Genomic DNA, 13,430 nt, shown 5'->3' with positions numbered 1-13,430 from the left:
CGAACGGAAAAAAAATTGGACTACAAGCAGCAGCGCGGTTGGTGCGCAGGCGTCACACTAGAAGACTCTAGTGCGCACGCCCCAATGCCGAGAGGGGCGGAGCGAGCGGTAGGACCGCGCGGACGCAGAGCCCAAGCCCAGGCCTAGGGGCGGAGCTCGGGAGAGTCACGTGCCCGGGGCGTGGACGCGGAGCGCGGACGCGCAGGTCAGCGCAGGCGCAGAGGCCGCGGCGCGGGGGCTTAGTGGGCGGGCCGGGGTGAGAGCTTGGGCTCCCTGGGCTCAGTCTACCGAGGCGGCACTGGTGGTTTCTGGACACTTGGTGCCATTTCCTTTCCTTTGCCCGTCTTCTCAGTGTGCTTTTCTTGGTGAGTTATTGGAGGACGAAGAAAGGAAAAAGCAGAGGCCCGTCTGTGTCCATCGCATGCCGCCCCCTCCCCGTCGCCCTTTCCTTCCGCTCCTTGGTTGTAATGTCATTTGTCTCGCTGTTTCCCGCCCGGTCCCCGCAGGCCCCCGTAGCCCGTGGTGACCGCTGTCCCATGAGCGCCCGCGCCCTCCCGGCCCGCAGGTGGCGGCTCTGTCACCTGTGCCCGCGTCCCCTCCCCCCCCCCCCGCACCTGTGGAGGAGCGGCCCTGAAATGGGCCCTTCTACTCATGCTTTGGGGCCCTTATTATTATTACTATTATTAATAATTGTGATTATTTTATATGTTATTATTGTTATGACATTTCTCTTTCCGAAAAGCACTTTGATTCCCCTTTGGGCTGGGCTTCCGTTAGTGGTGTTCTGGCTGCTGAAGTTGTCACATCCTTTACTCCAGTCTCAAAAAAGACATTTGGGTTATATGGTTTGGAAAGAAAATAAGCGGTTCTGGATCCAGCCCTACAGAGAGGCCTCAGGGGAATGAAGCTCTTCATACCTAAGGGACAGTAACCACATTTGGGGGTGCCTGGGGGAGGGACGAAGTGCCATGAAGGTTGGATCAACTTTTGGAGCCGATCCAGGTAGCTATCCAAAATGTGTTTTGAGAGCTCTTACAGAATTTCATTAGATAATAATTTTAACTTTGTATCACCCAGTTTGATCAAGTGTTACTTTTTTCTCCAGGCACTTACCAAACATTTCAGATGGTTGACCTTTTGGGAGGGAGTGTGATTTTTCTGAACGTTTACAACTGAGTTTCTGTCGTCTAAAACATTTTAGATTTATATGTAGACTAGGTCTGTCTATACCTCTTTGTCCCTACCTTTTCACTTTGAGTATTTTACTTTTATTCATTTATTTCTTAGCATATATAGAGGAAATTCCCTTGGTACCCCCCTGTTCCTGCCTATTCTGAAATTTGAACCAAAGACTCATAGAATGATAACCTCATTGGCTTTAAAATGCCAAGGTTTACATATCTTTTCAGTGCTGAGATTCAAATCAAAGACCCCCAAAATCACTATGCAAATGCTGTACCACTAAGCAGTATCCCAGCCCTAAGGCTTGTAAGTGTTCTATTGAAGGAACCCTTAGGACTATGCATAACTCAGTTCCTGAAAGAGCCAGTAACTAAAGCATGATTATCTCTAGTTAGCTTCAATTGGCTGCTGCTAGCCTTGTCGTCCTGAAACAAAATAATTTCATCGATGTTTTTATTTTCATTGGGCTTCAAAAAGATACTAGACAAATTTTCTTAATACCACCTCACTGTAGTATGTGAATTTACAATCATGATGAGGCTGTTAGGTCATTGAGAAAGGAACATTTTTTTTTTTAGAGAGTTGAAACTATGTTTAAACAGTTTCTAAGTTTTATAATTCTCTTGAAATGGTAGGAGTGCTCAAAAAATACCTAAGTCCCACAACACATCCACAGGGAATTAGTGTTGCTATATTGCTTTATGGATCAAAAGGTATAAAAGATAAGAATACATATTTTAGCCTCTTCAGACCAGGTAGTTTCTGGAAATTGCACAGGTCTGACATTGTAGTTCAAAAGCAGCCACAAATAATACTATAGTAAACAGATGAATGAAAAAGAGATGAGCAAAGTGGTGTGTCACTGAGACAATTTACACAAATAGTGATGACAGGTTTGGCCTGTAGATTGTGGTTTGTTTGCACAGATCCTTAGTATAAATGGTATGTAGTGTGTTATACAGAAGCAAATTTGGCTTTTGGCCAAAGACAACTAAAAGGAAAATATAGGTGTGTGTGTGTGTGTGTGTGTGTGTGTATGAGAGAGAGAGAGAGAGAGAGATATGGGATTATAGTATTGGTATTTGGACTCAGGGCTTCATGTTGGCAGATGTTCTACCACTTGAACCATGTCTTCAGCAGGCAGGCCTCTAAAATATTTGAAGTTGCAGCACTGGGAATGGTGCTTAAAAGTCTTCAGTTAAATACTTGAGAGCATTAGGATATTTAACAACAGACCCCCCCCCCCAATAGCAAGAATAGCTTAGTTTCTGATGAAGATAAGTGAATGATGAACTTGTGTAATGATGCTGTTGGTTATAAGTCCTTGGATTAGAGCATAGCTTTATAAAGCATGATCTGGTCTATTTCCTGGGAAGTGGGTAAGTAACTGAAGGTCTTGTAGAGAGGATTTGGAGTCAGTTGTCCAAAGCAGCATAGCCTGTCTCACTCTTGGCTAATTAATGGCCTGATGTTTTTGCAGGTTTTTTGTTTTTTGTTTTTGTTTTTGTTTTTTTGGTCAGTTGTGGGGCTTGAACTCTGGGCTTGGGCGCTGTCCCTGCGCTCTTCAGCTCAAGGTGAACACTCTACCACTTGAGTCACAGCGCCACTTCTGGTTTTTAAGAGTCTCATGGACTTTCCTGCCTGGGCTGGTTTTGAACTGCAATCCTCAGATCTCAGCCTCCTGAGTAGCTAGGATTACAGGCATGAGCCACCAAAGCCCAGTTTTTTTTTTTTTTTTTGCAATTTTTAACTTTCTGAAAAGTAATTTATTGATATAAAATTACAGAAATTTTAAATATGTTTTTAAGCCTCAGTGGCTTTCTTTAATAAGGCGCTAGATCTAGACACTTTTCATAGAAATTCATAGACTGTACTAATATCAGGTGATGAGCCCAATTATGGCATAGTATTTCTGAAAATACATTGATTTATAGCTAGTTCTCATCATTAAAAAAAAAGCAACACTACAGGGCTTTATTCATTCTAGAAAAGTGTGATTCCATTGAACTAGGCCTTGGTTTTTTTAAAAGACAGGATCCCATTATATACTTCAGGCTGGTCTTGAACTTGCTATTTACCCCAGGCTAGCCTTGAACTCCACAGCTTCCTGTTTTTAGCCACTGGAGTGCTGGGGTTACAGGCATGTACAGCCATGCTGAGCTCTAAGTAATTTTTGAAGTGCTCTCTTGAATTTTATTTTAGAAAGGTATATAATAGCAAACAAATACTTAAATTTATGGCAAAAGCTAAATTAGGGTTTTAAAGATTCTTCCTATTTGAAAATTAGACTATTTTTGTAGGATTGGAAAAATTATGAATTGTTTTAGAAGTAAAACTTTTTATGTGCTAGAATACAATTTTGGTTGATTATCATATAATGGTAAACCTATAAAACACAATTGCAAATAGGTTGCTAAAATTAGTATGTACTTCCTGTATAACATATCATTGTAGCCAGGGCTCATGCCTGTAATCCTAGCTTCTCAGGAGGCTTAGATCTGAGGACTGCAGTTTAAAGCCATTCTGGACAGCAAAGTTTTTGAAAGTCTATCACCAATTAACCACCATAAAAGCCAGAACTGGAGCTGTGGCTCAATAGACAGAGTGCTAGCCTTGCGTGAAAAAGCTTAGAGACAGTGTCCAGGCCCTGAGTTCAACCCCCAGAACCAGCACACAAAAACATGAAAAGTATTAGTATTTATTTCTGTATTTTATTTTCTTAAATTCTTCATTTAGTTTAATCTCTTGCCTAGAGTAAAATTGTCAAATCTGTGCCTGGGGTTATATGATAACTTGAATTGTTACATACAAATGTACATTTGTTTTATTTTTGTAAAGTTTTAGTTGTGATACTGATTTACTACCTTTTTATTGATCTATTTGGAACTCATTTGGGTTCCTCAAAAGACTTAACATAGAGCTCCCCTTTAGCCCAGCAATCCCGCTCCTGGGCATTAACCCAAATGACCACAAACAAGGCCATACTAAAGCTGCCAGCACAACCATGTTCATTGTGCCATTATTTACCATAGCTAAGATATGGAACCCTGATAGCCCTCAGTAGGTGAATGGATCAAGAAAATACACAATGGAGTCCTACGCTTCCATCAGGAAGAATGACATCATCCCATTCATAGGGAAATGGAAAGACTTGGAAAAAATCATATTAAGTAGAGTAAACCAGACCCAAAGAAACATTTCCCTCATTTGTAAAAATTAGTATATGCCTGGGATAATCCTTGCAGAGGATCACCACAGCTCAATAGCTATGTACATATGACCATATAAAATGATGATAATCTAAATGAACTCCAAGATATGGAAACAAGAAGTTTTTCTTTGTTGTTGTTATTAATGTACTATGTGAAGTTATTTCTTGTTTCTTTCATTTTCCCTCCTTTGGTTTATCCCCTGTTACCACTGTATTTCATTTTAGTATTTGTTTCTGACTTTTATTTTGATTTGTATTTGATTTTTGCAGTTTTAAACTTACTGAAAAGCAATTTATTGATGTAAAATAACAGAAATTTTAAATATGTTTTAAGCCTCAATGGCTTTCTTTAATATGGCACTAGATCTAAACACCTCATAGAAATTCAGAGATTGTATTAATATCAGGTGATGAGTCCAATTATGACATAGTATTGCTGAGAATGCATTGATTTATAGCTAGTTCTCATCATTAAAAAAAGCAACACCACAGGGATTTATGCATTCTAGGCAAGTGCACTTCCATTGAGCTAGACCTTGATGTCTAGAAAAATGTCTTGTATATACATTTATCTGATTTGGTGAAGGGAAAGGGAACAACAAAATGGTGAGACACAAGACAAAGGGTAAACCAATGCAATGGTAATACTCACAAGACACCATGTTGGAAATAAACTTTACAACTTGGGAGGGGGGAGTAATGGTGAAAGAAAAGTAGAAGGGAGGGGATAACAATGTTGGACAATAAATGTACTTATTATCTTACATATGTAACTGTATATCACCTTGACAATAAAATTAAATTAAAAAAACACCCCTTTGGAGTTAATGGGTCAAAAAGCCCCATTATTATAAGTGACCAGAAGTCACCTATTGTGACCCTAAATGTGTGTGTGTGTGTGTGTGTCACATGGGTGGGTGTGGACACATGCACATGCCAGTAGTGCTGTTTTGTTGTTTTTTGTTTTTTTTTTGTTGGTCATGGGACTTGAACTCTGGGCTTGAGTGCTGTCCCTGCGCTCTTCAACTCAAGTCAAGCTCTCTACTGCTTGATCCAAAGCGCCACTACCAGTTTTCAAGTGGTTTATTGGAGACAAGAGTCTCACGGACTTTTCTTCCTGGCCTGGCTTTGAACCGTGATCCTCAGATCTCAGCCTCCTGAGTAGCTAGGATTACAGGTGTGAGCCACTGGCACCTGGCAATAGTGCTACATTTTGAACTCAGGTTCTTACACTCTTCTTTTTGCTCACAGCTGGTGGTCTACCACTTGAGCCATGCCTCTAGTTCTGGCTTTTTTTCTTCTGGTAATTGGAGATGAGCATCTCAAGGATTTGTCAGCTCAGGTTGGGCTTTGAACCAGGATCCTCAACCACAGATCTCAACCTACTGAGATCTCTACCTCATGAGTAGGTAGGATTATAGACGTGAGCCACCAATATCAAGCATAAAACTGATGTAAAAATTATTAGTTTTACAGGATGAGGTGTAGCTCAGTGTACTTGTCCAGCATGTACAAGGCCCTGCTACTATCCCTAGCACTGGGAAAATATCGATGTGTAATGGAATTGTGCAGACATTCCATCTTCTGCAGAGTTAGTATAACTATTTTGTGGAGAATTTACATTATAAAATATATTTAGAATTAGAAATACAGTGATATCTGATTACTTGCAAGATGTTTGTTCTTTAGTTTTTGTTTTCTGAATCTTTTGTGATTGGCTTCCATTTCATTTGAAATAGGATTATCTTTTGGCTAACGGAAACTGCCTGTTCATGACCACTATGCTGAAACAGGTATTAAAATATTAATAGAGCGCTGGGAAGGTGGCTCAGTGGTAGAGCGCTTGCCTTGCATGCATGAGGCCCTGGGTTTGATTCCTCAGCACCACATAAGCAAAAAAAAAAAAAAAGCCGGAAGTGGCATTGTGGCTCAAGTGGTAGAGCGCTAGCCTTGAGCTGAAGAGCTGAGGGACAGCACCCAAGCCCAGAGTTCAGGCCCCATGACTGGACCCCCCAAAAATATTAATAGATGAAAAGATTTAATAAAATAGTTTTAAGTAAAGGAAATGATGAACAATTGATATTCAATGCTCATGGATTACAAACTTAGGGTCTCTCACTGACTATAATGTAATTTCAATCCCAAAACAAACACTTGGAAACACTTTCACAGTGGTTCATAGACATATCAAACAGGTAATACTCTTATCTTCTTGTAAACGTCCTTTTCATATGATTTTGTGCTGTTAGTGGGTGCCTTTGTGGTTTAAAGTCATCTATAAGTTGAGTGCTGAAATGCTGTGTAGTATCTATCTCCAATGGTAAGAAGGCTTTAGAGAGAAAACAGATGTATAACATGAGCTTCATACAGTCAGGAGTTAGACTGTTATTGACTGTAAACTCATAACAATGAACAAATAATATAAATAAGATGTCTTTAGGGCTGGGAAGGTGGCTCAGCTGTAGAGTGCTTGCCTCACACGCGTGAGGCCCAAGGTTCGGTTCCTCAGCACCATATAAACAGTAAAGGCCAGAAGTGGCACTGTGGCTCAAGTGGTAGAGTGCTAGTCTTGAGCTGAAGAGCTCAGGGACAACACCCAGGCCTAGAGTTCAAGCCCCACTACTGGCCCCTCCCCCCAAAAAAAGATGTCTTTAAACAGAGAACAAGATTACATAGTAGTTGATTGGGGAAAATATGACTGGAGGCTTCTAAGCACCTAAATCTGCATTTTTCCTAAGAATAATATTTCAGTGCTACTAATTCGATGTGGTAACTTATAAGACATTAACTACCATGAAAAATGAGCTTCAATGGAATTATCTCTTAAATAAGGACTCAGAAATATTTCATACCACAGCTTCAGTTTCTTTCCTTTTGGTTTTTTGCTAGCTTGAAGTAGGCTCCAAAGTTAATTTGGGGCTAAGTATTATAAAATAAGGTATAAATAAAATATACCCATTTTCTTTAGAAGTTAATATTTGTTGCATGTTACAGCACTTAACTCCTTTCTGGTGTTAGCAATTTTTGTGACGGGACAATTATTAATAAGGAATTTATAAATTGAAGTGTCATTTTCTTTATTCTGCTCCCTCAAAGTCTTTTGAAGAAAGAAACAAGGTGAAATTTAAAAGAATGCATGAGGAGCCAGGTACTGGTGGCTCACATCTGAAATACTACCTACTCAGGAACCTGAAGTCTCTGGATTGTGGTGGCAGGAAAATCTGTTAGACTCGTAACTATGGCCACCAAAAAGCAAAAAGTGGAGCTGTGGTTCAAGTGGTAGAGCAAAAGAGCTAAGGAATAGTGCCCAGGCCCTGAGTTCAAGCCCCAGGACTGGCAAAAACCCCAAAAAACAAAAAACCCCAAACCGAGCTACTCATATATATTATATATTATAATAATATACAATTATTACTGACACAGAGATCAGAAAGAAAACTATGTATGGCAAACTCAAAGACCTTGAAATAATGTAAGCAAAAACTTGTTGAATAGGAGGTTAATAGATCTGTTTTGTGTAGTGCTTTAAAATAGGTTAGAGTACAGTACTAGAATACATTTCAATGAAATAAATTGCTGAAATGGTTAAGTTACAATTCCTTCTGGTCCTGGAGTACAGACTATATATAGTAAATAGTTCATTCAGGATAAGCACCATTATTTTCCCTGAAAGCTCCTAAACCAAATCAAAGCTCCTAAAGCAAATCATAAAAAATACACTCATTTGGCAAGGATTAATAATACTGTGTACAAATATTCTTGGTTGCTATCCCCCTGCTGTGTTCTTTCAATTTATTATTGACTCATTTCAGTAGTTAGGAGATACCTGTATGTGACACAAGCTTTATTTGAGCTTTTTTGTACAGTAGATGATGATATTTGCAAATAATATGGTGATTCAGATAAATAAGACAACTTGAAAGAACAGCTCTAGACACTCACTTCATCCTTGTGTCCACTGACTTTTTTTCTTTTGGCAAAACACAGTGAAATTATTAAACTCAAGCATGGTTTTGAAAGATTTTAGGTTATTACTTGGTGGTTTATAATGCCTTTTTATTGCCAATGGTAGAAATGCCCCTAGTACTATGTTGCAGAATTATTTCCCACAGTAAGATTCATGTTGAAAAACAAAGTCAAATATTTTCCTTAATAACAGATTTGAGAAAATGTGAAAAAAATTAGTTTTTCTGTCTTCCTGAGATATCAGGTGTATTCTTTATTAATAGATCATCTGTGTGTAGAATTTTATGACAAGGTATCAGTCATAGCTAACTGGAAATGTTTTCTATTGCAGATCCCACTGTTTGCCTCAGCATCAGCATCTCTTTGCCTGAGGCTAGTGCTTGCATTTCCTGCCTTCACAAGTCAATGGAGCTGAGTACAGCACATGCAAGCTGTAAAGTCAGATAAGGAAATGAATTCCTTCTCTTGAGGGTTCTTAGTTTACTTGTAAGTTAAATTTAGAGTTAGATTAAAATGGTTTAAATGTCTACACAAAAGTTTAAGTGGCATAATTAGTAGTACATAATCAAGTGTTCAGAATATACATAACTATGTCATTTAATGTTTTATATGGTTTAGTGGCATTCTATCAACAAATGTGAAAAGTCCCACTGGGTATCTGTAAAGTTACATAAGTAAATTAATTGAATATTTCAGCAGTTGCTGAATTGTATTTTACATGACAAAAAATTGACTTGTCTGGCATATATTTTATTTCAGTAAAATATGGTGAGTATATTTCCAAAAACAGAGGCTTGATTAGTATGGGGATTGTAGAGCATCTTTGAATGCCAGAATCATGTTTCCTCATTTGGAATGTTATTGAATTTCCTGGCTGTTTCTCTTGAATCTGGAACTTGCATTAAATATGTTTGTAGAAACAGAATCAGAAGTGATAGATCCATGCAGATCATGTTATATTCATGAAGAATTTGACCTCACCACTGATTAATAATTTTTCTTAATTATCAGCATAAAGTAACTTTCACTTTGGCTTTTTTTTTTTTGTCAGTCATGGGGCTTGAACTTGACTTGGGCGCTGTCCCTGTGCTCTTCAGCTCAAGGCAAGTGCTCTACTGCTTGAGCCATAGCGCCTTCCAGTTTTCTAGTGGTTAATTGGAGATAAGAGTCTCACGGACTTTTCTGCCCAGAATGGCTTTGAACCACAATCCTCAGATCTCAGCCTCCTGAGTAGCTAGGATTACAGGCATGAACTTTGGCTTTTTTAAAGTCTAGATTGTGAACAGTATGTAAACATGATCTTAACAGTATGCATGTAAAAGACAGATAGGATAGGAAATAAAATATCATAACTGTTCTACAGCTTAGAAAATTATTTAAATACTTTATATATAGGTATATTATTTCATTCTAGTTCACTGTTGTGAATTCTATAATAAAAAGTAAATATAAGTTAATAAATAAAATGCTACTCTTTTATCATGTTTATATAAATAAAGGAAAATATTGAAAATATTGTTAATAATTGTGAATTTCAAGTGATAAACGCCCAGTCCCAACTGCTCTTTATATCTGTTGTAAACAATAATTCATGAAACAATTTTATTGTGATATTCCATGAAAGGAAAAGAAATACTAACTTGATTCAGTGTATATATGTATGCTAAGTATGTGTATACACTAAGTATAATGTATACTTTGTATATATGCATACTTAGTATATGTGTGTATATAAAGAGACATGTATATACACACACTGAATTCTGTTTGTTTAAAACCTTTGATGGTATTTTCTGAGTAACACTTCTGTTCTTTCTTTATTTTTTTTGTTGGTCATAGGGCTTGAACTCTGGGCCTGAGCACTGTCCCTCAGCTCTTCAGCTCAAGGCCAGTGCTCTACCAGTTGAGCTTCAGCGCAACTTCTGGTTTTCTGGTGTTTTTTTTTTTATTGGAGATAAGAGTTTCACGGACTTTCCTGCCTGGGCTGACTTTGAACCATGATCCTCAGATCTCAGCCTCCGGAGTAGCTAGGATTACAGGCTTGAGCCACCGGCGCCCAGCCATTTCTGTTCTTTATAGTCACAATAAGGTTGTGCTGGAAATTGCATAGTTTTTTTTTTTTTTACAAGTTTTGGTTTTTCAGTGTATTGAGATTTGAAAAGGTATTCTTAACAAATATTACATGCTTTCCCTCACATAGGGGAAATGATCTGAAAATAGAAGCGAGACAGTTATAGATTAGATTGGAAAGCAGAGGGAAGGGAGGGTGGCATGATTATTTACGTATATAAATGCCACAGTAAAGCCAATCTATTTGTACAATTAACATTAATAATTATAATAAAAAAGAAAAGAGCTTATTAGAAGAATATTGCAGTATATGGGGATTTGGATGACAGTATTTTTAAGCATTTCATATGTTGAGAATATACTTATATTCAGTGAGGGTTTTTTAACAGTTGGTTGAAATACATAACCAAGTATCTTTCTTGTTTTTATGTCTTGAAAAGGGCTAAAGCCAATTCTTAGGTCGACTTGGCAGGAAAGTGAAAAGAGAATGCTCCACTTTAACCGATGCCAGCATCTGAAGCTGATAACACAGAAATGTTTTTCTAGTGTACATGTTAAAATGGATAAACACGCATGGCTGTTTCTTTCAAGAACTTTTGCATTTGCAGAATTAAGGAAGTCATGGCATTCAACTCATTCTCTTGTTGGAGACAAAAACATTGTCCTGATGGGGCCTCCTGGTTCTGGGAAAACCACAGTGGGCAAAATAATAGGTCAGAAACTGGATCGTTGTGTGATAGATGTGGATGATGATATCCTTGAAAAAACGTGGAATATGAAAGTTTCTAAAAAATTGCAGGATGTTGGTAATGAGCAGTTTTTAGAAGAGGAAGGAAAAGCTGTGTTAAACATGTCTGCATCTGGAAGTGTCATTTCCCTTAGTGGGTCCAATCCCATGCATGATGCTAGCATGTGGCATCTGAAGAAAAATGGAATAATTATATATCTGGATGTACCTCTAACAGATATAATTAATCGTCTAAAATTCATGAACATAAAGATGATTGTAGGCCTGAATTCTGGAACATCTATGAAAGACATACTTAAATTTAGAAGACAATATTATAAGAAGTGGTATGATGCTCGAGTTTTTTGCGAAAGCGGAGCTACCCCAGAGGAGATAGCAGAGAAAGTACTAGATACAGTTAAAAGATACCAAGATGTGGATTCTGAAACATTCATTTCAACAAGGTATGTTTGTCCTAAAGACTGTCAGCAGAAAGTTTCAACAAAATTTTTCAGCGAAGCTGTGATCGAGGGATTAGCTTCTGATGGTGGACTCTTTGTTCCAGAGAAGGAGTTCCCCAAATTAAGCTCTGGCGAGTGGAAAAGCCTTGTAGGAGCAACCTACATAGAAAGGGCACAAATACTATTGGAAAGGTGTATACATCCTGCAGACATACCTGCTGCCAGGTTGGGAGAAATGATTGAAACTGCTTATGGGGAAAACTTTGCCTGCTCCAAAATTGCTCCAATCAGGTACCTTTCAGGCAACCAGTTCATTCTGGAGTTGTTCCATGGGCCAACAGGATCATTTAAAGATTTGTCTTTACAGCTTATGCCTCATATTTTTGCATACTGTATTCCACCCGGTTGCAATTATATGATCCTTGTAGCTACTTCAGGAGACACAGGGAGTGCAGTCTTAAATGCATTTAGCCATCTGAATAAGAATGACAAGCGAAGAATAGCTGTAATCACATTTTTTCCTCACAATGGAGTCAGTGATTTCCAAAAAGCACAAATAGTTGGCAGTCAGAGAGAAAATGGACAAGCAGTGGGTGTTGAGTCAGATTTTGATTTTTGCCAGACAGCTGTAAAAAGAATTTTTAATGATTCTGATTTTACTGGCTTTCTTATCATGGAATATGGAACAATTTTAAGTTCAGCTAATTCCATAAACTGGGGCCGACTGCTTCCCCAGGTAGTTTATCATGCTTCTGCATATCTTGATCTCGTTAATCAAGGGTTTATTTCTTTTGGAAACCCAGTAGATGTCTGTATTCCCACAGGAAATTTTGGTAACATATTAGCAGCAGTATATGCCAAGATGATGGGAATCCCTTTTCGAAAATTTATCTGTGCCTCTAATCAAAACCGTGTTTTGACTGACTTTATAAAAACAGGACTTTACGATCTACGAGAAAGGAAATTAACACGAACCTTCTCACCATCAATAGACATTCTCAAATCCTCAAACCTAGAGCGACATTTATATTTGGTGGCTAATAAAGATGGACAATTAATGACAAAATTATTTAACCAGCTAGAAAGCCAGCATCACTTCCAAATAGAGAAGATCCTAGTTGAGAAACTTCAGCAGGATTTTGTAGCTGACTGGTGCTCTGAGGATGAGTGCCTGTCAGCTATTAACTCTACCTACAATACTTCAGGATATATTTTAGATCCACACACTGCTGTTGCAAAAGTGGTTGCAGACAGAATGCAAGACAAAACCTGCCCAGTGATTATCTCATCTACAGCACATTACTCAAAGTTTGCACCTGCCATCATGCAGGCATTAAAGATTGAAGAAATCAGCCAAACTTCATCTAGCCAGCTTTATTTATTGGGTTCCTATAATGCCTTACCTCCACCACATGAAGCTTTATTGGAGAGAACCAAGCATCATGAGAAGATAGAGTACCAGGTTTGTGCAGCTGATGTGAATGCCCTGAAGAGTCACGTGGAAAAACAAATCCAAATTCAATTCATAGGAAAGGTTTCTGAGTAGAACATTACCCCCACCCCCAGGTAATAAGCATGCAATAATAAATCTCAGCTGTTGATTTGGAGTGTTAATAATATTTTGTTTTTTATGTAAATGTCTATATCTGTTAACTTGGAAGTTCAACAGTCTTTTCTCTAGGACTGGTCATTATACCAATTCTGTACCTCCTTAGATCCTTAGTCTAGAAATGACAAGTGGTAAATAATGTGTAGAGTTATGTGCCAGGCACCAGTGATTCATGCCTGTAATTCTAGCTACTCAGGAGGCTGA

The 13,430-nt window shown here is 38.3% G+C and overlaps 1 protein-coding gene across 1 annotated transcript; it reads left to right on the top strand.

The window, feature by feature from the left end:
* Positions 1-274: 274 nt before the first annotated feature.
* Positions 275-13,224, top strand: Thnsl1 (threonine synthase-like 1 (S. cerevisiae)). Its single transcript, XM_013014628.1, has 3 exons — positions 275-365; positions 8,691-8,845; positions 10,870-13,224. Exon 3 carries the CDS (start codon positions 10,917-10,919, stop codon positions 13,161-13,163), a length of 2,247 nt encoding a protein of 748 aa, XP_012870082.1. The 5' UTR covers positions 275-365; positions 8,691-8,845; positions 10,870-10,916; the 3' UTR covers positions 13,164-13,224.
* Positions 13,225-13,430: the final 206 nt, after the last annotated feature.

The sequence above is a fragment of the Dipodomys ordii genome, unplaced genomic scaffold (genome assembly GCF_000151885.1).
Source record: "Dipodomys ordii isolate 6190 unplaced genomic scaffold, Dord_2.0 Scaffold24, whole genome shotgun sequence".
In the NCBI taxonomy this organism is placed as follows: domain Eukaryota; kingdom Metazoa; phylum Chordata; class Mammalia; order Rodentia; family Heteromyidae; genus Dipodomys; species Dipodomys ordii.
Note: the sequence above shows the minus strand (reverse complement) of the source record. Positions and strands in the feature narration are given on the sequence as shown.